The sequence below is a fragment of the Sesamum indicum genome, linkage group LG15 (assembly GCF_000512975.1).
Source record: "Sesamum indicum cultivar Zhongzhi No. 13 linkage group LG15, S_indicum_v1.0, whole genome shotgun sequence".
NCBI classification, from domain to species: domain Eukaryota; kingdom Viridiplantae; phylum Streptophyta; class Magnoliopsida; order Lamiales; family Pedaliaceae; genus Sesamum; species Sesamum indicum.
The window spans coordinates 8,396,355-8,419,440 of record NC_026159.1 but is presented as its reverse complement, the minus strand read 5'-3'; the positions used below and the strand labels follow the sequence as shown (position 1 = coordinate 8,419,440).

Here is a 23,086-nt window from a genome sequence, read left to right as displayed (position 1 = left end):
CACTTGAATGAATAAGGGGTTTTATATACCCCATTCTTCTATATTAACTGATATATAATTTATATTCTAATTTTTAGATTTTTTTTGTTTAAATATTTTTGCTCTATTTTCTTATTCAAACTTTTATTTATTCAAATATTATTTTATTTGAAAAATTCGATAAGCTCATTAAATTCATAATAAGTAAGTTAATATGTCATTAATCAAGTTATTACTTGACGAATTGGCCAACAATAAATTATTTCAATTAAAACGATTATATTTTTCTAAGTTTATAAATATAAGGACCTAATTGTAACTAAAAATAAAATGTGAATGACAAATACTATTATGTAAAAACAAAAAAAGAAAAAGAGTTTCATAAGGGTAATATAGGAATGTCACTTGTTAAAAGGATTAATTTAAAGTGAGTTGAAAAGACGGGAACTATTTTGAAGTTAAAATCAAAAGTCAGGGACTAAAATAAATTTTATCCTAAGTTCATGATATATATATATATATAGTTTACATATTTGAAGTCAATTTAAAAACTAAGTATTGAATAATCTTAATTTCAAGAATATTAAACTATTGTTACTGAAATACATAAAGTTTGTGCCTTCTACTCGATTTTATTTCAATTTTGACTCAATCACATCCATTTTTGTAGATTTTTTTATGATCAAATTGTACCATTTTTTAAACTTGAACAATAGTTAACGAGTCTTCTATTATATATTTCTCATTATTTTAAAATTCACTCTTGTAAGAAAATCTTGAGACTTAAAATTGCAATTTTTTTTGTAGTACTCTTCCTTTATAAAATATCAAATCAATTATGCTGTTAATATATATCTTACTAATATGTTCAAAATTGTAATTAATCTTGTTTTTTAGTTCAATAATTCTTGAGAAAGTGCTACAATTTTGCTTAACAAAAACTTGCTATACTATCACAATTTCAAGTGGTTTATTTGATTTTATTTTAAATACAATTTTAATTTTACAACGATAACATCATTTCATATTATACTTCTTCTTATTTTTTTTTAGGGTGAATTACATCATCACTCCCTAAAATTTGATATAATTACAAATATATCTTTATTAAATAAAAAATTATATTTACGTTCCTTGAGATTTGTTCCGTCTTACATTTAACTCCACCCATGGAATTTCGGTGAATTTATCACATGTTATTCATAAAATACCCTTAACAAAAAAGGTTGTCTATAATTTGACCAACTTTTCATTTGACCAAATTGTAATGTTGTAAAATATTGAGGGGGTTAAATGATATGAACTCACATACTTTGTACTTAAATAAATTTTTTTTGTTCTTAAATTAGTCATTTTTGTCCATTAAATATCACCGGGATTATTTTATATTAGGTTGAATTACATCCCCACCCTCTGAAAATTTAGTATAATTAAAAATATATCCTTATTAGATAGAAAGGTAAAAGAAGAATTTTCCAGAGGGTGTAAGTGTAATTTTAATTTTTTTAAGAAACAAAAATTCAATTTCACATTTTCAGAGGAGGTATAGGTAAAATTAACCCTAGTAATTAACATGAAATTAATGAATCAAGGAGCCATCATACAAATAAATTATTTCAAATTGTACACCATTGAGCACCCAAACTCGCCTTCCCTTGGTCTCCGGAGCAATTAATCCAGGTTGAAAGTTTTACATGAACTGGTCACGACCTTACCGAACTCAGACCACCAAGAATTTATCTGTACATGGTGGAAAGTATTATCCCTGCTTTTTCACCCTTTCCAGTACTTTCTTGCTAAATATTTCTTCCCGTAGCGTCAGCTAATCCAACATTTGACTGGTATGGGATTTACAGTAAGTATCACTTAATGCACTCATGAAGATGTTACCACTCGTCATCAAGACTAGCACGATGAAAGCAAAGGACTGTGCAGACGAAAATGAAGAAAGATGTGAACTCAATGAACATAGCTCCAGTCCCAATTAAGCCTGCATGCCTCAGAATAATTGGAATAGCCACACTTCCGACAGCAGATGCTCCAGTTAAAAACTTAGCAGCATCCATCCACCTACAAGAAACCAACAATTACGTGAAAATTAAATTTCAAGAATGACAGAATGGCAGCGACTTGCAGGTCTATTTGTTGCTGACGAGGCCATATTTTAGGAAAATCAAAACATAAGTTCTGTGCACCCCCCAGTATGAGTGTTTGTTCATTAACTTCCCAAGAGGTGACAGGACAGGCATGCATATGTCATATCTAAGTTTTATGTTGACTGAAATATCCATCTTAATACTAGTTGGCATTCAAGTGAAGAGGCCACTCAGGCTCCTATACAATTGGGAAATACGAAGCAGCCCTTGTAATTCAGACATACAAGAACTATGAGCTGTAGTTTATATGCCGCCAAAAGTAACAAAATGCACAAGAATTGCCTAAGATGTAAAACATTGATGAGCGGTTTATAGATGCATCTTAAATTGTTTCAACTAAAGAGGTGAAACGAAAGCAAGGAGTATAATCAGAATATAGGTGCAGAACTACTCACCCCCCACCATCTCGACTGGTTAGGAACTGAGTGGACCCACCGCCAAAAAACAGACAAGGCATTGGCACCAGTACATACATTAGAGCTGGGAAACAAGTTTTAACAGGTTCAGGAGTATACTGTAATGAATAATAAGTTCGAACTAAAAGCCAACCTAAACATATGCAAGACTTCTACTAACCTGATAGCATCGGCCACCAGTTGTTGTATATTGCACAAGCCTGCAATCAGAATTACAACAGGAATCACTAAGATGCACAAGGAATATACTTCTACCAGCATGTCTATATAATTGATCCAGTCACAGTGAAAGCACACCACAATTTGAACATATCACCACCATCAAAGAAAGAGAAACAAAAATTTAGAACAACAAGAGGTAATTACTGGAATGGGGGTCCAAAGCCTCCCATCTCCAATGGGCATGGGCAGAAGAGGACTAATTAAAAGTCAGCCTCAAGTAGCCACATATTTAATGACTTGGGAGACAGAAATCATGTCATTAGCAAATACAAATAAGCCGACACCTGACTTCTGAGAAAAAAGTACTATTAATTTGCCTGCGCATCCAACATACTATTGTATTGAAAAGGATAGGTGAGCCAATTATGTATTAGCCTTTCTAGTTAAATCACAGCATATCAAATAAAATAATAACCAAAACCCACATAGCACAGAAAACATGTAAAACGATAAATGATAACCAAACCATTCCTGGAAGGCTATGAATGGTAACACCTCTTCAATTAATAAGATAGATTAATTCCAAGTATGTCCCCTGAGATTTCCATCCAACTTCAACGACGCCAAAAATCATTAGAAACCCTAATGTTTTCAATAAAAAAATGACTGATTTACCCTTCGTAAAAATTTCACGAATCTCAAGGGAAGTTTGTTCAAATTGTCCAGTCCTGTCCTAAGATTTGTCACATTATGATACTGCTTATAACTATCTACTTCACAGTTAGACCCCTTGTGGTTTAATATTTATCTGAATAAAAATAAAATACTGGAAAAATATAAATACTCGACCATAAACCATGCTATATGTCTAAATAAACCCAAGTCCATAATATTAATACCATACTTCATCTAAATACAAATTTCAGTGAATATTTTTTTATCTCCCTGAATTAATTGCTCTCAAGTATCATGCTTACTATCAACCTTAAGGAAATTCAAGTTAAACGCCTAAAAATAGGATGCAATTGATTGATTATGCATATGAGAAATATGTGTGATTAATTTTCTAAACACTAGTAATTTTAATTGAAGCAATTAAAAATGAAGTTGTTAATATTATAGAATATAATTTCAAAATTTTTCATAAATTAGATATATTGAAATAACCCAACTCTCAGATATTATTGTAAATTTGGACTAACCAGGGATTTAAAACTGTCATTTTATAAAAATAATAGAACCATTGTATAAAATATGGTTGTAGATATAGATAGAAAGACAACAAAAGTTGGGAGAGGTATATCTAATACCAGAAGTTTTACGGTTCTATATATTTTACCTGGATCTCAAAGGACGTTTATGTAACTGTCAAATTCTTGAATTAGTCAACTCAAGGGCAAAGCTACATTTTCATTCAATTATTTTGCTGATGGCAGCAAATTCAGTCAACGACAGCAACTATGGGATCAATTTGTTAAACGATACGAAATGCCAAGCCAATATATGTAATTTTTCAGACCTAAACAATTTTACCTGTAATTAGACCAAATATTAATAGGAGGCGCTATAATCATCTCAATAAGGTATTGAAGTAGGCTTTACTCAGAGAGATGGTGAATATATCAACAGATCTGAAATTCCTAAACTCCATCATAATGCAAAATGACCCCAAAATATAAAAAGATAAAAAGAAAAACAACCAGAAACCATATGCTAATGTTTACTATATTTATTATATGCTTATGATATCATTTTATTGAGCAGCAAAATAGTTTCTCAGTAACCAGGGAATATCAAGCTAAAGAGTCTAGATCTCCCCCACCAAAGGTTATAAGATAAGTCAAAAAGCCTAGATCCTTCCCTCCAAAGATTAAAAGCTTGTCCATTTCTGGACAAGATGAGAGTTAACTACAATTTTCATATCTGGTATCATCTACAATGAAAATTAAATGCATCTTATGGAAGTTCTTTAAAGAATCATAATAATGCACATTGAACATGTTAGCATTATGAGAAGAACAAACATGAAAAGACATAACACAGAGTGAAGACAATATTTTCTGATATTAACTGACTTTGGCAAATAAGTGGAAAATTAATATTTCATAAGCTAAACAAGTATAACCAGGATACGGTCAATAATCTTATCAACGGTCACGGTATGATAGAACTAGGACAAGATGGCTCAAGCTTGGGACAATATGATATCCATGTACCAAAACTTACCAAGATTTGGAGCAGGATGCTAGCTGAAAACATGAAAGCAAGTCCTGCAAGACTGAACATTAAATGCAAAAAGATTAATAGTCAATAACACAATAGGAAAGATACTCAAAGATGTTAATTCTTGCACTTTATCTTCCCATTTTCATTCTATTCACAAGGAAATGCAGTGCAAATTCAGTATCATTAAATTCATGAACTCATGTTGTTCACTTACACTGCATCCACCGAGGAGCAGACCAGCCACGCAGCAGCAAATCACCAGGCAAAGGAAGCAGAATCAAGTTCAAAATAAAAAAGCTTATTAGATTTTGCTTTGGAAATATACTTTAAGATGCCAAATACACAATTGTAGCAAAAAGAAAACATGCATGTAGACGTGCACTGCAAAGAATCAACACCAGAAACTATAATTGAAATGGACCAGATGGTAAGCTTTCTGTCTATAACACCAACTGTTGCAAGATACTGAACATAATAGAGCAGATTGGCAGGAAATACGAAAACCCAAACAGATTGAATCATACGTTAAGCTGATTCCGGATAATTTTGAGCGTCAAATAAAAGAATGGTGGAGTAGAGTAGCCCTTTTTATTGTAGAGGTTCAAGAACATATTGATATCACCCACTCGGCTAATTCAAGCATTTATGAAGCTCATGATAATCATATATTCACTTCAAAGCATAACCAACTTTTCCAATAAAATCTGATACTGTGTCCTTATTCATCAAATTCTTAACTTAATTTTTAATAAATATGCAGGCTTTACAAAAAAGCAAAACTCAAGCAGTTCCCATCAGAAGCTGCCCACTTAATGTGAAGGAATCATGACGGAAGACCAATACCCTGATGTGTTTGTGCTATAATGATTGTGACGTCACCTAGTCGAATAAGAAAGCATGTAAAATCGTATTCAAACATAAATCACTTCATTTTGTTGTATGTATGAGCTCCACATAAACTAAAACGAGAAAGCTGACACTTTAGCTATCAAAACATAGAGGACAGGTCAATACTGCATCAATCCAATTCAACCAAGGCACATTTAGTACATTTCACTTTCCTCCATATAGGGTCTAACTGAAACCGAGTAATGCAACTGAATAAATAGAATACAGTGCAACTCATCAACTAACACGATTCCATACCACATATTATATAACACCAACACAACTTTATATATGCGTCAGTTTCCTAGGTAAACGAGGATGATAACCATTCAATCTTACTTTTTGAGAGAATAATTCTCCTCCTGTAGGACAAGCAAGCAATTCTGACTACTCGTCTTAGACTTATCCAAATAATAACTGATCCTGAATTTGTTAGACATTTTTTCACCTTAGCACAATTTGAAGAAAAAGAATTTAAATTTGGGTTCCATTTATTGAAGTAGACAGAAATGCAATAACTAAGCTAACCAAAAAATCTAACAAAAACAACAAAGATCAATGTTATCCAAAGAGCCAAAATGCAGCCAGTTTTATTCATATAGGTACGCTATCCATCACAAGACTGTACTTTTCTTACACATTGGCTGGAAGAGCTACCACACCGACACAAAACACCAAAATTTACATAGTACAATTGCAAAATTATGATCAGCAGAAAATGACAATAAAGTTATCATCAACAGTTCGAAAGAAGGAACATACGGACAAACCTTCAATGGTCATTGCCATTTCTGCAACTATGAGGATTTTGTTTGAAGAGAGAAATTCAATAGTTTGGAGATTGCTGTCGAACTTCAGAACTTTCCAGTTAATTTGATTGAGATCGCTACAACTTTTGGGAAAAAAACAAAAAGAAGAAAATTAGAAGAAGATCTAAACTAGGATAAGAAGGGATGTTATAAAACTCGACCTCATTTCCCTTTTCAGATTTTCTTTTGCAGTCAGATCAGGCTTTCGTACTTTTGCAACACATTAATAGAACAATTAAAAGTTTCATTGCAACTATAATTTGATTTACACATTTTTCATTCCCAAAAAATGTGCTTGTCCATTATGAAAAGAGAAGTATAGAAGCACACACAAAATCCTAGGAGATTTTTATTGATCACGTCACAAAGGCCAACCAGTTAGATAGCAAATGTAAACCACACAATCACAAAAAAGTCGTGGAAAGCGACTACTATCGTTCAGATCATACTTCTTTTTAGTTGGAAAGAAGACAAAAGTTCAAATGATGGCCTCTTTTCTTGAAGACAGAATAATTTTCAGTTGATCAAAGTCAAATTTCGACAACAAGTTTACAGAGTGACTTGAAAGTTGAACCAACACAGAACTTGAAATTTTTAATTCCACTTTTACATCAATAACCAGTTAAGGGAAAAAAGATTCATTCAAGGAGCACATAAAACTAGCCCAAGTCCCAACCTTAACAACTAAGTGGGAAACAAAACTGCCAAGCTGAAACAGTTTAGTAACAGAAAACCAAGGAAATTCACCAAATACTCATTAGCTAATGAACTAGCTTACATTAAGCCGCTTAGCACCTTTTCGATTATCTTTTAATTGAAGTTAAAATCAATGACTCAACTGAAACACATGCACCCTCTGAAAAACTAGAAGAAAAAGAAATTCGACAATGGAAACTAGCAAAATTCCCAAGATCCCGTCTCCCAGAATGAAATGTGAAATTCTGGTGATATAAAGCAGAAATAGAAAAGAAAAACAATGAAGATGAAATTCTAAAACCAAAAGCTTTTCGCTGTAAAACCCTCAATAAATTCTACAGAACCCACAGAATTGCGATAGAACCGAACAAAGGGAAAACAAAATCCGAAAAGCAGAACCAAATTGCATAAGTTCTTAGATTCTAAAAGCCCATGGCATAACCCCAAAAACTCGTATGAAAGAAATAAGAAAACAACTAAAAAAAGTTGAGAAAATTCAAAGCATCTTACCAATAACAACACGAATCTTCTGCTGCAAGGGATGTAAAAGAAGAACAAATTCAAGACTCCGCACTGAAATTATTTAGGGATTGCGAGTGGAGATTGAAAGAGAGCTCATCAAGAAAGCTTTTTAGATCGTCAATGGTGGGATAGTTTTATGGTTTTTATCATTTTATTTCTTTTTATTTATTTAGTGCACATTCATTTTCGAGAAAAACACCAAAAAAGCACTGTAAATTAATTTATATAAAAAATCAAAAAGCGGTAAATACAAAAGGTCAGTTCTCACATCACTTATATTAATTTTTTAAAATACCAAAAATATCCTTCCACTTATTTAACTTTCCAACTTATATTGAATTAATTATTCAATTACGTTTCTTAAGAAAATTAATTTCATACAATTACTGCACTCACAAATCAAATTTACTCACTTTAAATTAAATTAAATATAGCATATTAATATTTATTTTGCATGTAAATGATTGTGATGTACGGTAAATATAATATTAATAGATTTTAGTTTTTTTTGAATGAAATTATTTAAAATTATTTTTTTAAATTTTTTTCTTGAAAATTCAAATTTATCAAACCAAATACCAATTTCAAAAAATACAACCTTAACTTTGCAATTTGCACTCTCGCTTTGAGGGGGTCGTTTACTTTTGTATGTACGGTAAATGATTGTGATGTGGGCTCATATAGGTGGCTCAAAAACAAAGCCTATTCCTTAGTCCAACAAGCTACCCCGAAAGGCCCAATACAGACAAAGGTAGGGTGCTTACGGTGCAATTTTAATTTTTTAAAGTTGTTTTCAAATTAAATTGTCGTTGACAATTTTATAAAATCAAAATTTAAAGTGCGGTTTTTTAATAATTGTAACAAAATTAAAATATTGAGACTAATAAAAAAAAAATATCACAAGTGTTTATATGTAGCAATCACGAAAGACCAGCATTATGCATCATAGATTACCACCACTCACAACTGTAAGTAGATTAAACTATAAGAAAATATATAGTAATTCAACAAGTAAACACTTAATCCAACATAGATCAATGGTCGGTTATAATCGTATTAAATATATTATTAAGAAAGTATATCAAATTTAATTGAATCCTTACTAGATAATACTTTAGACCATGCAATTGAGAATATGTAGGCAATAGATTTTGACCTGACTTTCTTCATCGTATGAATGTCATCCTACTTAAGCACAACTTAACTATTAATATATACGTTTCACAATTGTGACACTTATTAGTAATGTTAGCAAAAAGTAAAAAAATAAAATATCATAAAAAATACATAATCATTCATACAAATTCAAACCTAATGAAAATTCCTTTCAAATTAGTCGCATGTGTTCGTTGAGGTTACCAAATCATTATCATTAGTTCAATAAATATTTAAAAATATAGATTGAGAGAGAACAGAGATAAAAGGTAGAAAGACAGAACAGAGATAAAAGGTAGAAAGACATAATAGAGACAAAAGATCGTAAGAGAGAAAAGAGAGAAGAGGAAAATGGGGAGAAAAAAAAAATAGCAAAGAAAAAATAAATAAAAATTGGGACAATCATCAAACGGGCTTAAAATTTGAACAATCTTAAAGCATTTACCATTTATTTTTTTTGTATAAAGTCCAAATATAAATTTACAAAGATAGGCATTGTAATATGGATCTTTGATAATATGGATTTTTTAATATGAAATTCTTCTAAAAGAATTATTTTATTTATCAAATTATTATATAATTTAAAAAATAATTATATATTTTGCGGTGCGATAACGATTATTGGCTGCTGTTTTAAGCTTTAAACTAAAACCAAATTAATAGTGCGGCGAGATTGTACTTTAAATATAGAATTGCAATTTGAAAAATAAACAGTTCAATTCAGTTTCGTTAGGGTGGCTTTGGGTGGTTTGAATATTTTTTTTATCACCCCTAAACAAAGGCGTAAAGGGACCCTCTTCGACAACCCAAAAGGTCTTAAGATCCAAAGAGCAGATACATCCCAAAAGCCCAGGATCAAACGTGTCAGCCAGCTAGGTATCTACCCCGCTGGAGGACTGCCATTAGACCAGGTCATTGTAAGAAGGCACAAGGGGGCAAATCCATGGGGTAGCAGACTCCTCATCCCGCCAAAATCTCCTAATTAGGAAAGACTCCCGCTAGGCTCGCTGACTAGTAAGATAAGGATAACAGGGAGGGCCTATCTGTTGCCAACTGCCTCTCTTAATCTACTCAGACGCTAGAACCCCCCCTCCCTAAAAGTCGGGTGACCTCTTCTATAAATGCAGGGCCAGTCTTCCTAGATAGGGGACGACTCCCTCAAGCTGTCATAAGCAATCCTTGTCATATTTCTTTACTACTATAACATTTTCATCATATTTTATCTCGATTTATATTCATCTTCTCTATTTAGTATCTTTTTACTCAAAATTCAATAATTACTTGGGCATTAGAATGCTAATATATTTTTTGCAGACTTTCCTAAGCTGCAAATGTTTTAGCCCAATTTCTAAACATTAGTCCATATTGACGGACCCGTGCGATTTTCACACACATCATGTAGTGTCGTCTATGGGAAAGCTTAGGGAACTAAGATGTGATTATCAATGGAGACACCTAATAACGCCTTGAACAAACAGAAGGTTGTGGAGGAGACAGGTAACCCTCAGGCCCTCCAGGTTGTGCCTGGAGCTCCCCTAGCATCCGTTGGTGGAACAACGGTCCTTGGATTCTCCAAGCCTATGGACCCTTTTACTGAAACCTCGTGGGACGACACCTCCTCGAATACCTACTTAAGCAAATTGTTCCCCCAAATGCTGGGAACCATACATCACGTGATAACGACAGCTACACGGGAGCAGATGGCGGTGTGAGGATGGCCTCCCTAGATGCTAGAGGGAGGATGGTGCCCCCTGCCCTTGGACCTGTTATCCAAGAAAGACAGGGCCAACCTTTGCAGCCTTAAGAGGGTAGTCCTCCCTAATGGCTCGCTCACCTAGATTATCTCCAAAAGGAAATTCAAGACGTCCAGTACCAGGTTATGAGAGCACCCCTCGAGGAGCAGCGAGGTACTCCCTTTAGAAGGGAGTCATGATGGATGAGCTCCCCTTAAACTGCCGAACTCCGGCTATCGCTGAATTGGATGGCACTACTGATCCTCAAGAGCACTTATCTCACTTCAAGAACTCGACTCTCTTGCACTACTACACCGATGGGATCAAGTGTCATGTGTTTGTCAGCAGGAGTAATCGAGAGTTTCTAGGAATTTTGATTCTTGTTCCTACACCAATTCGCTAGTAACTGAAAACACTGGAAAATGGATCTTAGCCTCTTCGCAATTCGGCAGAAACACAGGGAGTCCTTGAAGGACTATCTCAATTGATTCAATATAGAGGCCCTAGGGTATCGTCGGTCACACAGGAAGTTAAGACCAGTGCTTTATCTCAAAGGTTCTTGGACGGGGATTTCTTTAAATCCTTAGCTAAGAAACCTGCTTCAAGATTGACACCCTCTTGGCCAGGGCTGAGAAGTATATCAATATGGAGGATGCCCAGTTTTTCAAAAGGAAAGGAGGCGGTGAGAAGAGGAAAAAATCAAAGATGAGGCCCCCTTAAAAAAACCAGAGATGTATCAGGATAAAAGACCACCCTTCCAAAGGACGAACTCTGTATATACTCCTTTGAACGTCCCTATCACTCATAACTCATGGTCGTGGAGGGCAGGGGTCCGTTAGCATGGTCCAGGACGACCTTTGATAAATATTGCCACTTCCATAACAATTATGTACATACTACTAAAGAATGCCGACATCTAAAGAGCGAGATCGAACCACTCGTCTAAAATGGATACCTACAAGAGTTTGTATGCCGGGAGAAAGCCCAGGGAACAGGCCCTTATAAAAAATAGGAGCAAGACAAAAGGAAAAATATGAAGGAGTCTACACAATATTGATACACTTCTCACTAATCTTTTAATATCTCATTCTACAAAATTAGAATCTTTATTCCAATTTCTCTACATAAAGTAGACTCGCTTATATTGTCATTAGTGTATATCTGGCTATATTAAAGTTAGAGTTTATATTTTAAAATTTTCCATTACCGCCCTTAAACCTGCTAATCCTGCCAACATGAGGATTGCTCACTAATTAAATCATAACTTTAATCATAATTATCAACTTTCAAAATTGTTTTAGTATTTAAAACCAAACATAACAATATTTCCAATGATGTATAATTTGAATTTAAATCATAGGAATCAATTTTATGAAAAACTCCTGTTACTCCATTATGTGTTTTTCCATGACAGAATCCATGTCCCCAAATATAAATTTTACTCCGACCAAAATATAACTGATAAAGGTACCGTTTTTGCACCACTATTCTCTCAAATTTACCCATTGAAAAGACTGATTTAGCTGCTAGTCAAAATCTACAAAGTCCTTAGTAGAAATCCCAAGGTTTTCATAGACTCAATAATAACTAAATTTGGACTGATATAACTCAAGAAAATCACAATTTACCAAGACTAATAGGAGTAGAATATTTACCCACTTCTTTTTCTTTTCTTTTTTTTCGTCTTATTTTAATTAAGATTCTGGAGCTTCTATATATATATATATATATATACATTTAAATATCTATATATATGTGTATGTAAGTAGGTATAGATGTATATGTATATAGTCGAATGTTATATATTATAGAAACATATTGATAAGGATGATTTCTTTTGTTGTGTAGCAAATATTCAAACGTCTACGATAATTTGTCCTGTCTTTTAATTATCTCATTGACCACAGATATTATATAATTCATCACAGTATATAATATTCTTGTGCTAATAAATGATAATTATGTATTAATATTTAAGGATATTATAATTTTTATGTTTTGTTTTTTTGGTATGTTTTTTTAAGTTTTTTTTATTTTTGATATTTTTTCACTATTTTTTTTATTTCTCTCTCTTTTTATAATCTCCACGTTGCCCACGCTTCTCAAGTCCACTAAGTTTACCTTCTTATAACTTCCTTATTTTTTTTATTTTTAACATTTTTAATTTCTTTAATTAAAACTAAAATCCAAATTAAAAAGAAATATTAGTTTATAAATTTTTTATTTAATTATGATCACCTAATTAAGTGTGCCACACGCACTAGTTGAAAATGAACTGAAAAGAGTGTTTTGAAAATAGCATTTTCTTTTACAGTTTTTGGTTTTGAACTATTTAAAAGCAACTCCCTATCAACTTCTGCAGCTCATTAGTAAAATTGTAAATATTAATATGTTTTTCCGACACTCAAATTTCAATATTTTTTCACTTATCACTTTACTTTCAAAACACTTCCAATTTTTACTACTTTTTAACTTATAAGTTTTGTTTACAACTTATTCCCATCACAAAATAGGAATTATTGCAAAACACCCCTAAGGCATAGAGCTTTTGCTTAAGAGGGATACACCTTCAAGGAAAATTTTTGACCGGATTAAGTTTGTTGCACTTAAACGTGATTGGTCATTTTTTCTGAACTGTACATCAATCACACGACAAGTGTATTACACTTGACATATATTTGGTCCAGATTCAATCGAGTCGGGTCCAGATTAGAATTTCCCCATATAGAGTCAATAGGCAATTCATTTTCTACAATACATCTAAACTATTACAATATCAAAACACTATGCTGACTTGACCATGGAGGAAGTTTTAGCAAAGTACAATGCTCATCACTTAGAACTGGAAGGATCAGCGATGTATAATATCAAGTCCCTCTTAAGCTGATCTTTTGTTTTGCCAATCTTGGATTAGAGACCTCAGATTGTGATTTGGGATAAGGAGCTTGTGCTTCAGCCTTAAGTTAGTCATCGGTGATGTATCATGTCCCGTCTTAAGCCACTCGTCTATGGCTTTCAATTCGTACGAGTATCCATCTGAAGCAAGATGTGGATTCTGCATCACGTCCTGCAAATGAAGGCAGTAACAGTAAGGAAATAGCATGACACTTATGTTGAAAATGACAAGATTTATGGCTAGATAGTGACCTGATAGATAGGACAGAGGAACGCGCTTGGAACGTTGCTCAAGTCGTCAACATAGATAGACATTTCAATGGGCGCAGGAAATTCACAATTGGTGACTAACTCGTCTGCCCTTTGCTTCACATTGTTGACTTCACTTGTCGGCATTGCTGCAATGGACTCATCAAAACACCTAACTGCAATGCTGTAAAGTTCCATGGCTAAAACCATTGGCCATCTCCCAGCGGAATGGTCTAATTCATCAACCGCTGTAGCAGTGTCCATTGCTGCAGTCCAGTTCTTGCCTGTCAGAAGCTGCAGTACTAAGTTCCCGAAGGCCTGGATATCTGATTTGATATCAGATGAGGAAGCAGCCATCAGGCTGTTGATTCTTGCCACATTATTCCGATCAAGGAGAATGTTGGAAGGCTTCAAGTTTCCGTGGATGATTGGCATAGGCTTGACCTTGTGAAGGAATCCAAGAGCAGAGCTTATTTCAGCTGCAATACGTATCCGAGCATGCCAACTTAGACTTCTAGAGCTTGTTTCAGTTGAATGTAATGCATCATTCAGGCTGCCGTTGTGCATGTACTCATATACAATGCAGTTGAGCTCGGAGCAGAACCCTATCATAGCAAGTAGATTAGGATGCCTCACTTGGCTAAGAAGTTTCACCTACAATAGCAAAGCTTATTCAGTCAGCTTTAGTTTTCATCTACGGACAAATTCTTCAAAATTTACATGTTAACATATTACCATGGTTGTGAAACCTTCCTTGGACCATGTATGTTCTGAACTATACGTTTTAATTGCAACTGTTATATGATTGATTCGACCCCTATATACGTTCGTCAAACGACCAACAGATTTCAACCTCAAACGTTGCGAGAAGTCCTCAGTGGCCGCTTTAATTTCAGCAGCACTGAACTCTCTGTAATCAGAACCAAAACCATACGATTTTGATACTTTCGCTATGGCATCCTTTTCCTTACAGAACTCGATTCTGCGCTGTAAAACATCCCTATTCTTTCTCAGCTCCTCGATTTCTTGAACCATCTCGGCCCTTGTTCTCACTGCCTTCTCCAGCTGAACCTCTGCACGGGCTTTAGCAGACGTCGATAGCTGAAGTTTCTGTGAGAGTTCCTTCTGGAGTTCAAGAATCGAGTTCAGCTTACTTCTTTTCTCCTCAACTTCACTACCAAGTTCATTAAGCTCTCTCTTTCTGCTGTCTAATTCTTTGTTTAGATCAATGTTTTTCACAACCTCCTCGTTTATAGAGGCTTCAAGCTCCTCCGCCTACGCAAAACGGAAATACTTATTTATTTTTACTTTCACAAGTCATTCTAGTACTTAGGACAGTTGGAAGCAAAAATTTACCTTGGAATTGCATATGCTAATGGCCCATTCGGCTTTTTCGCGCTGTTTCTTGGCGGCATGCGCTTGCTGTTTTTTCAACTGGATAGTATGCTGAGCAGTTTGTATTCTGCGTTTAAGAAACTGAATTCTTTCTGCAGCATCCTGAGCAGCATTTGGTTAAAGCAAAAGCAGTCTTCTTGTCAACATAACATGAGGAAAACAGGATTCTTCTCAAATCCACACAATGTTTGGACACGGAGAAGTAGATTGTGGAAACCGCAAGAAAGAAAATGAATCATGAAGTTGCCAAATTACGAATTTACTTTTGGTGTAAACAGCTGAAAAAATGTAACGTTAAGTCGGACTCCACATTAAAGAAACCATAATATGGATTTACCATGGACAAGGATAAGACATAGCATGTAAAGGGTGTTTGGGTGAGCTTACAATCTCTTCAAAAACACAATCTTATAAGATGTTCAAGAGCTCATAAGACGTGGTAAAAATCTTTAACAAATCCCTTCAATTGTTTTTTGTGCTAATTACAAAACTGTCATTAGTAACATCTTACAAGCTTCACTATCTTATTCGAAGGCTCCGAAAACATATTTCTAATAGCAGATCTAACATCTTAACATCTAATCATAAGTTTGTAAAATGTTTTAAATAAATTTAGCTAAACACCCTCTTAATACTACCTACCAAAAAGAAGAGCCAAAAGAAGTGAAATCTTGACGAAGAAAACTTGATGAAAACAAGAAAAGCAAAATGGACCTTTTTGAACACAAAATGAAGCATATGCTCTAATTTAACTGTGTCTAGTAAAAAAGTCAGAAAGAACCTTAAAAGTCTTACCATATTTTCAGGCATATACAGCTCCGTGGGCCTTTCCTTGAAGATCCCAGTGTCCAAATCAATCTTTCCTTCTTCCGCTTCATGTATAGACAGCAATTCATTTGCATACTGCTCAATCTCTTGACTCCATTTCTCCCATTGATGAGCTGAATCATTGATTCCTGATGAAGAAGGTGAACTGTTATTGGCTGCATTTTCCAAGCACGTCTTTCCAAACCATGTTTTTATGCTGTGATTCTTTCTAAGCTTGGCAACCATCATCCCTCTATCGTCCTCTATGAACCCTTGTTCGTTTTCCTCTCTTAGGAATACTAATCTTCCCCCACATATCACAAACAGGTTGCAGAAATCTGGTTTCTGTCGAAGAACGTAAAACGTTCCACTTATCACAGTTCTTGATTTCCTAATTAAACACAAACTCAGGAGGAATTACACATAGTTAATAAAGACTACCAAACGGACGGTGCCTGAGAAATACATCTGTGCTAACAAGGGGAAAACGCAATGATTTTCATACCATGACGACAGCTTCATGAATGCCAATGACATGACTAGTTTGGTTATCCGAAGACTTGATATTACCTCCACAATCTGCTTATGTAAAGGCTGATCGTTGTTCTCGAGTTTGATCACTTCTGCCTTAACCTATGAAGGAAAAAATGACAGTCCAGTTGAGAATTAGTCCTGACAATCGATGCAATAATCCGTTCCAACAACCTGTCTGAAACTCAAAATACTAAATATATAAACTAGATCATTTCCAACCCTGCCACAAAAGGCTATGTACTGTGAGAGGATCTTGTCACTCTTAGCTTCCTCAGACTTCTCAAGAACCATTAGCTTCTCCTCACTCACGGAGCTCGAAGGAAGTCTGCCGACTGCGTTCAACAACACACGGATTTATCGTATATTTTCAATCTGATCAAGAACAATATGAAGAGTATGAATGAATTAAAGCGTGATTTTGTGGAAAAAGCTTACGAGGTGTGTAAACATAGTCTTTGCATATGGTATTTGCTGCATGGAGAATGACTATGCTGATCCCATGATTAGACCACTTTCTTAGTGTCCATTGCAAGGTGGAAAAACCATCTCCCCAGTCTGTCCCAATGGCTACATACACTTTCTCTGTCGGAATATTCTCCATCTCCTCCTCAAATTACCACTCAGACAAACAAACTACAAGGAACATATGTTTCTACAATTTCTAGTCCCATGTTGGAAGAAAAACAAGAAACCCTCAAAAGCAACTGCTTGGTTTTTGAATTTTGTGCTCAAGAAGGGAATTTCCAAGATCCAAACGTTGATTAACACAAGGGTTATGGAGAGTTTATTAATTTGTGTATTATAAGCTGGCAAAAGTAGGACAAAAACTTGGACTTTTATTCCCATGCCTTTGGCATGATGCTAAAGGTAAATGGGCCCTCTTTCTTTGTCTCTCTCTTTTTTTTTTTTTTAAATACGGTGAACACATAATTACATTATTAGCATTAAATTACGTAATACATTAATTTAATCAATAAATTCATATTACTCGTTATAAATAAATTGACATTAAATTCAATAAATAGTCATATTTAATGGAACTCGAAATCATGATATTAAACTTCTTGTCTTAACCATTGTTGATTAAAACAGGCCTCGTCTTGATTACTGTGAATATTTGCCTTAATTGTTAGATTTGAAAGGTTTGACATTTTCTTGGTGTCTTGAGATAACAAGAGCCACTAACATGTAGTAGTTAATTAATTGGGATTAGATTTAAGTATATGTTCATACATTAATTGTGATGATCTAACGTAGACTTCTTAAAGCGTATATCCCAGCATATACTCCCGAAAACAAATATCATAACCATAATTTTGAATTTTTTTAACATAAACAAAGGATTAGTCCGTTAACTTACAAAAATTAGTATTTTTATCTTCATCCACTTTTTTGTCTATAATTTAACGGTGCAGACCACGTGGCTATTAAGTATTTTTTGTTGGAGAGAAAATTGGCGTGTTCTCCAGCTTTGGGCCACTTTTTTGGAAAAAATATAACTATATTTGAGGAAGAAAAACAAATCTCAAAGAAAATCAAAATAAAAAAGAAAAGAAAGGGGGTTTATTTATTCTCTCACAAAAATTGAATATCATCCTTTCCATATTTCTGTAAGTTGAAGCAGAGTAAAAGCAATACAAAGATAATGTCTTCTACAAGCAGATCAAGTAAGTTGGAAAAATGATCAATTTTTTCTTCCAGCCAAAAAAATTTAACAGCCGTGTGTTGGGCACGTGACCTACACCATTAAATTATAGTCGGAAAATAAATAACGATAAAAATGCTACTTTTTATAAATTATAAAATTAAAGATGCTAATTCTACGATAAATGGTAATACAAATAAACAAATCTAACTTCTAGGATCAAAATTCTATTTCCCCCTTACTTAAAAGTAAGTAAAGGTTAGGTAGTCAAAGAATTCTATGTGATCCATCAGAGCAGTTGAGAACAAACATGTGTACATGTCAAGTGACGTGTGATTAATATTGTATTGTGTAAGAATTGTTTGAGGGTTGGTTCCATTAGTTTGTCTTTACCAATAACTTAATAGACTTTAACTAATTACATTGCAGATTGTTGTCATAGTGCTTTTGGTGAACATCGTTTGATGATGTTGCCATCTAGCTAGCTAGCTGCACGTCATGGGGACACACATTCTAGCCTCTGGCTAGTGTCCTTACGTTGATGTCTGTTGAAATCTAATAGGATATCTATTGGGTAAATTAATTAGGAAAATATGAGATTTATTTCAATTATAAATACATTTATATAAAATTAGACGCACGATGTGTGATGCACGTGTACAAATATATTTTCAGAGGTAAATAGACTTATTACTTATAGTTAGTCATAAAAATATTAAGTTCATAATATTATTTATGTTTCTGTTATTGAAACATTAGTATCGTATAATTATATTTTTCAAATAAATTGATAATAATTGCTTTAATTGATAAGAAAGCTATTTATTTCTATTATTTGTAATTTAATTTTTAAATTTAGTTGGTACAATTAAATAGAAGATATTCCCCAAAATTAAAATTTCGTATTTCGTGTTCACTAATGATTATATTTCATTATTTTGTATCAAACTCATTAATTTGAAAATAAAAATAATAATATTAAAAAATTCCATAGTAAAACAAAAATAATTAGTCAAAACTCCTTAATTTTTTCTTCATCCTACCATGTAGTTATTATTTAGCTCAGAAAATTAACCATACAAACAACATGATTTAGGCCTACTTTTGGGTCAAGTTTCGGAGAATTCTGGGACAATTAAAATTTTAGCAGTTTTACGCATTTTTATTAGAGCAATTTATTTATCATTCATCCTAACATGTAGTGCTTATTTAGGCCTATTTTTGGATCAAATTTTATGGAATTCTGAAACAGTCCAAAATTTTAGCAATTTTCTGTAATTTTATTAAGCAAGTTTATTAATTTCATCCTACCATGTAGTTCTTATTTGGTTTAGAGAATTTACCATACAAACGTTAAGGTTTAGGCCTTGGGTTGTTTTTACAAGAAATCTCATTAATAAACAATTAACAATACACCCCAATAAGGATACGAATGTTTTCTCAAAATAGGAATAAACACTCAAGAGATTCTCACTATTTTATATTCAATCATAAGTTGCACTTATTATTATTATCAAAATGATACGTCCATTATATTATAGCAAAAGAATTACAATCTAAAAGTAATTATTTAATATTAATATTAAAATAAAAATCAATTAGTCGAAAGACAAGTGATTTAAAATTATAAACAACACTTTAAATTTAATAAAATTGAGGGATGTTAACATCCCTAAATATTAGTTTTGTCTCAAATTGATCGTTCTGACCATATTATAATTGAGGATAAAATGATTGGTTTAGTGTTTTTTTTTTCTTTTTTTTGCACCACTTCAGTTCCTAAGTTTGTAAGTTGTCAACTTGAAGTTAGTGTCATTTCAGACAAGGGAAGTTAGATTCATAGACTGATGATTTGTTCACATTTAAAAACTCAAATTTGTATATATGTACAATAAAAAAGTCCAATTAAATCGGGTTCGGTCAAAAAAAAATAAATCATACAATAATTGATCACTCTTCTTAAATTGTACACCAATCATATGACAAATATATCACATTTATCATATAAGTATTTCATATTTGACCAAATTCAATTTAAGTTAGAATTTTCTTGTGCACAACACTCCTCGTTATATATTGTGATTAGGATAATTCCTTGGAATATATCTTTTAAGGGCAAAATAGTCACTTCATATTATGCTCTTTTTCATTAACGGATTCTGTTATATTTTTATTTTTGGATTATTTATTTTCTTGTTGAGAAGTTGAAAATTAATATATTTTAACAATAATGAGTAAAACTTTGTAGTATGATTGCAAATATATATTGTGTAAAATATTAGTAGGGAAAAGTATTATTTTAGTCCACTAAGTATGCCTAATTTTAATTTTAGTTCGATAATTATGTCTATTTTTGTGTAGGTCCAGTAACTTATGAAATTGCTTACTTTTAGTCCTCTGACAGAGTTTCGAACAATTTTACCCATATGAGTGCATATAGGGGTAAAATTGTTCGAAACTCTGCTAGACGACTAAAAATAAGTAATTTCGTAAGTTACTGAATCTACACAAAAATGGACATGATTGTCAGACTAAAATTAAAATTAGGCATTACTTAACGGACTAAAATAATACTTTTTCCATATTAGTATGATATAATATTGATATAGTTATGTGCTCACTAATATATATATATATATATATATGCAATGGAAGTATAAAAATACAAAAGATACCTTCATAAGGGTAGAAAAGTTTCTCGCAATAGGAATAAATGCTCAAGAGTTTTTCACTATTATACATTTAACCATATGTTGCACTCATTAATATTAGTTTACCTTTAGTATATTATGATAAAAATAAAAAATAGTACAATCTCAAAACAAATTTTTACTATTCATATTAAATATATTAGCACCCTTTTCAATTAGTTCTTTGTTACGATTTTTTGCAAAAATTACATCCCATAATATGAAAATATTTTCAATGTTAGTCCTCACGTGCATTTTCATCCAATAATTAATGAAAAATGATAACTTAATATTGAGAAAGTTTTTAACTTATGGGATGCAATGTGATACAATTGTAACAAATGGGACTAAAGTGGAAAAGGCTCCAATATTAATGAAAAATATATGGAAAATGCTAACATACCATTGAAAAAGTTTTCGACTTATCGGATGCAATGTGATAAAATCATAATAAATAGAACTAATTGAAAGGCTCCAACAACTAATGAGAACTCTACCGAAATGCTAATGACTCTATTAGTTATTGGACTAAAAATGCATATGAGGACTAAAATTGAGAAAACTTTTAACTTACTGGATGCAATACGAGAAAATCGTAACAAATAGGGCTAAATTGAAAAAGGCCACAATATATGGGACCAAAAAAAGTTTTCAACTTATGGGATGCAATGTGATAAAATCATAATAAATAGAACTAATTGAAAGGCTCCAACAACTAATGAGAACTCTACCGAAATGCTAATGACTCTATTAGTTATTGGACTAAAAATGCATATGAGGACTAAAATTGAGAAAACTTTTAACTTACTGGATGCAATACGAGAAAATCGTAACAAATAGGGCTAAATTGAAAAAGGCCACAATATATGGGACCAAAAATATAATTTTTTTAAAAGTAATTTAGTTAGAAGTTTCCCATTTTAAATCTTTTAAAAGTATTTCTGATTTAATAAGATTGATAATTTTTATTTGAAATTTCATGATATTTATATATATATATATATATATATATTTAGTTTTGAAGTTTATATTAGTATTTTATGTATTATTCTAATCCTATTAATTTTAAATTTTACTGTGCCTAATAAATTAATGTTTTTAATATTAATATTTAAAATTAATTTCTAACAAATTAATCAGGTAGAAATATGATTTGTCTATTTTTTTTTTTTAGTTGGATATACTTTACCATTAATGTCCAAGTAGTTTAGAGGCATTAGGACTTAGGACTCTTAAATAGTCTTTCTTTTTATAAAATTTTATTCTCTAGAACTAATTTTTATTTATTATTTAAAAATTATTTAAGGATATAAACGTCTTTTCACCATGGAAACAAACACATGAGAGATCTTACTTTTATATATAGTATAGATAAACAAAAATTATTATTATTTTAAATTTTATTTCGCCTAACAAGTAACGTATTTATCCAATAAAAATTTTGGACATAGATCACATTTCCCTCTCAGAGAAGGAGGTGAACGGGGGGAGAGAATAAACGCATCGTGTTCTAAGATTGAAGACTTCATAGTTGACGACCAACGATGACGAATATCATAACAAGAGCAAACTATTGACCCTAGAATAGGAGTCGGATCTGCCTCGCTTTAGGCAAATGTGACAAAATAATAGGATCCTCAAACGGGTTTCAAATCTTGGTGTTTTGGTCTGGGATTCGATCTGAATTGAATCCTTTTAATATTCTTTTATATATACTTTGTATATACTTATATAAAATATTATTTTTTAAAAAATTTAAACTAGGTTTATCAATCCTTTTTTTTTTTTTCTTTTCGGGTAACTGTAAATTTTATTAATTAATTAAAAAAGGCGATACAAAGTACAACAAACATACATCGTCAATCTTCAATGCCAAGCAATACTCCATAGTCTATATAAACCAGACAGTTGAATGGATGGAGGTTACTCATCACTATCAATACACAAACTAACTTACTTTATTAGAGTATCCACCACTTGTTCTGGTGACTGTTGAAAACGTCTCATGTTCCTAGCCCTCCAGATGTGTTACACCAAAGAAGCTAAAACAACTCGAAAAGCTGCATGGACTAGATGTTTGCCTCGCCACTTTGTGGCCCACTGTATTCCTTGTTGCCAGTCCCTATGAG

The 23,086-nt window shown here is 32.7% G+C and overlaps 2 protein-coding genes across 3 annotated transcripts; both read right to left on the bottom strand.

Annotated features, from left to right (window-relative positions):
* On the bottom strand, window positions 1,559-8,019 carry LOC105178243 (vacuolar protein sorting-associated protein 55 homolog). Of its 2 annotated transcripts, XM_020699296.1 has the most exons (6): window positions 7,843-8,019; window positions 5,154-6,719; window positions 4,940-4,991; window positions 2,712-2,751; window positions 2,531-2,615; window positions 1,559-2,049 (listed from the first exon to the last, which is right to left on the bottom strand). In XM_020699296.1, exons 3-6 carry the CDS (start codon window positions 4,970-4,972, stop codon window positions 1,866-1,868), a joined length of 342 nt encoding a protein of 113 aa, XP_020554955.1. In that variant the 5' UTR covers window positions 4,973-4,991; window positions 5,154-6,719; window positions 7,843-8,019; the 3' UTR covers window positions 1,559-1,865. The 2 variants fall into 2 exon arrangements, with proteins under 2 accessions (XP_020554955.1, XP_011099979.1); XM_011101677.2 differs by lacking the exon at window positions 5,154-6,719.
* Window positions 13,384-17,410, bottom strand: LOC105178242 (putative U-box domain-containing protein 50). Its single transcript, XM_011101675.2, has 8 exons — window positions 17,058-17,410; window positions 16,842-16,954; window positions 16,594-16,721; window positions 16,077-16,479; window positions 15,243-15,383; window positions 14,622-15,161; window positions 13,890-14,540; window positions 13,384-13,809 (listed from the first exon to the last, which is right to left on the bottom strand). Exons 1-8 carry the CDS (start codon window positions 17,221-17,223, stop codon window positions 13,621-13,623), a joined length of 2,331 nt encoding a protein of 776 aa, XP_011099977.1. The 5' UTR covers window positions 17,224-17,410; the 3' UTR covers window positions 13,384-13,620.

Excerpts from the sequence above, each read along its gene's own strand:
- LOC105178242 (XM_011101675.2), bottom strand. The coding sequence starts at position 17,223 with ATGGAGAATATTCCGACAGAGAAAGTGTATGTAGCCATTGGGACAGAC. Across the intron at positions 15,384-16,076 it reads TGTATATGCCTGAAAATATG|GATGCTGCAGAAAGAATTCA; the intron begins GTAAGACTTTTA and ends AATGCTGCTCAG. Across the intron at positions 15,162-15,242 it reads TTAGCATATGCAATTCCAAG|GCGGAGGAGCTTGAAGCCTC; the intron begins GTAAATTTTTGC and ends CGTTTTGCGTAG.
- LOC105178243 (XM_020699296.1), bottom strand. The coding sequence starts at position 4,972 with ATGTTTTCAGCTAGCATCCTGCTCCAAATCTTG. Across the intron at positions 2,752-4,939 it reads GCATCCTGCTCCAAATCTTG|GCTTGTGCAATATACAACAA; the intron begins GTAAGTTTTGGT and ends TTCTGATTGCAG. Across the intron at positions 2,050-2,530 it reads ACCAGTCGAGATGGTGGGGG|GTGGATGGATGCTGCTAAGT; the intron begins GTGAGTAGTTCT and ends GGTTTCTTGTAG.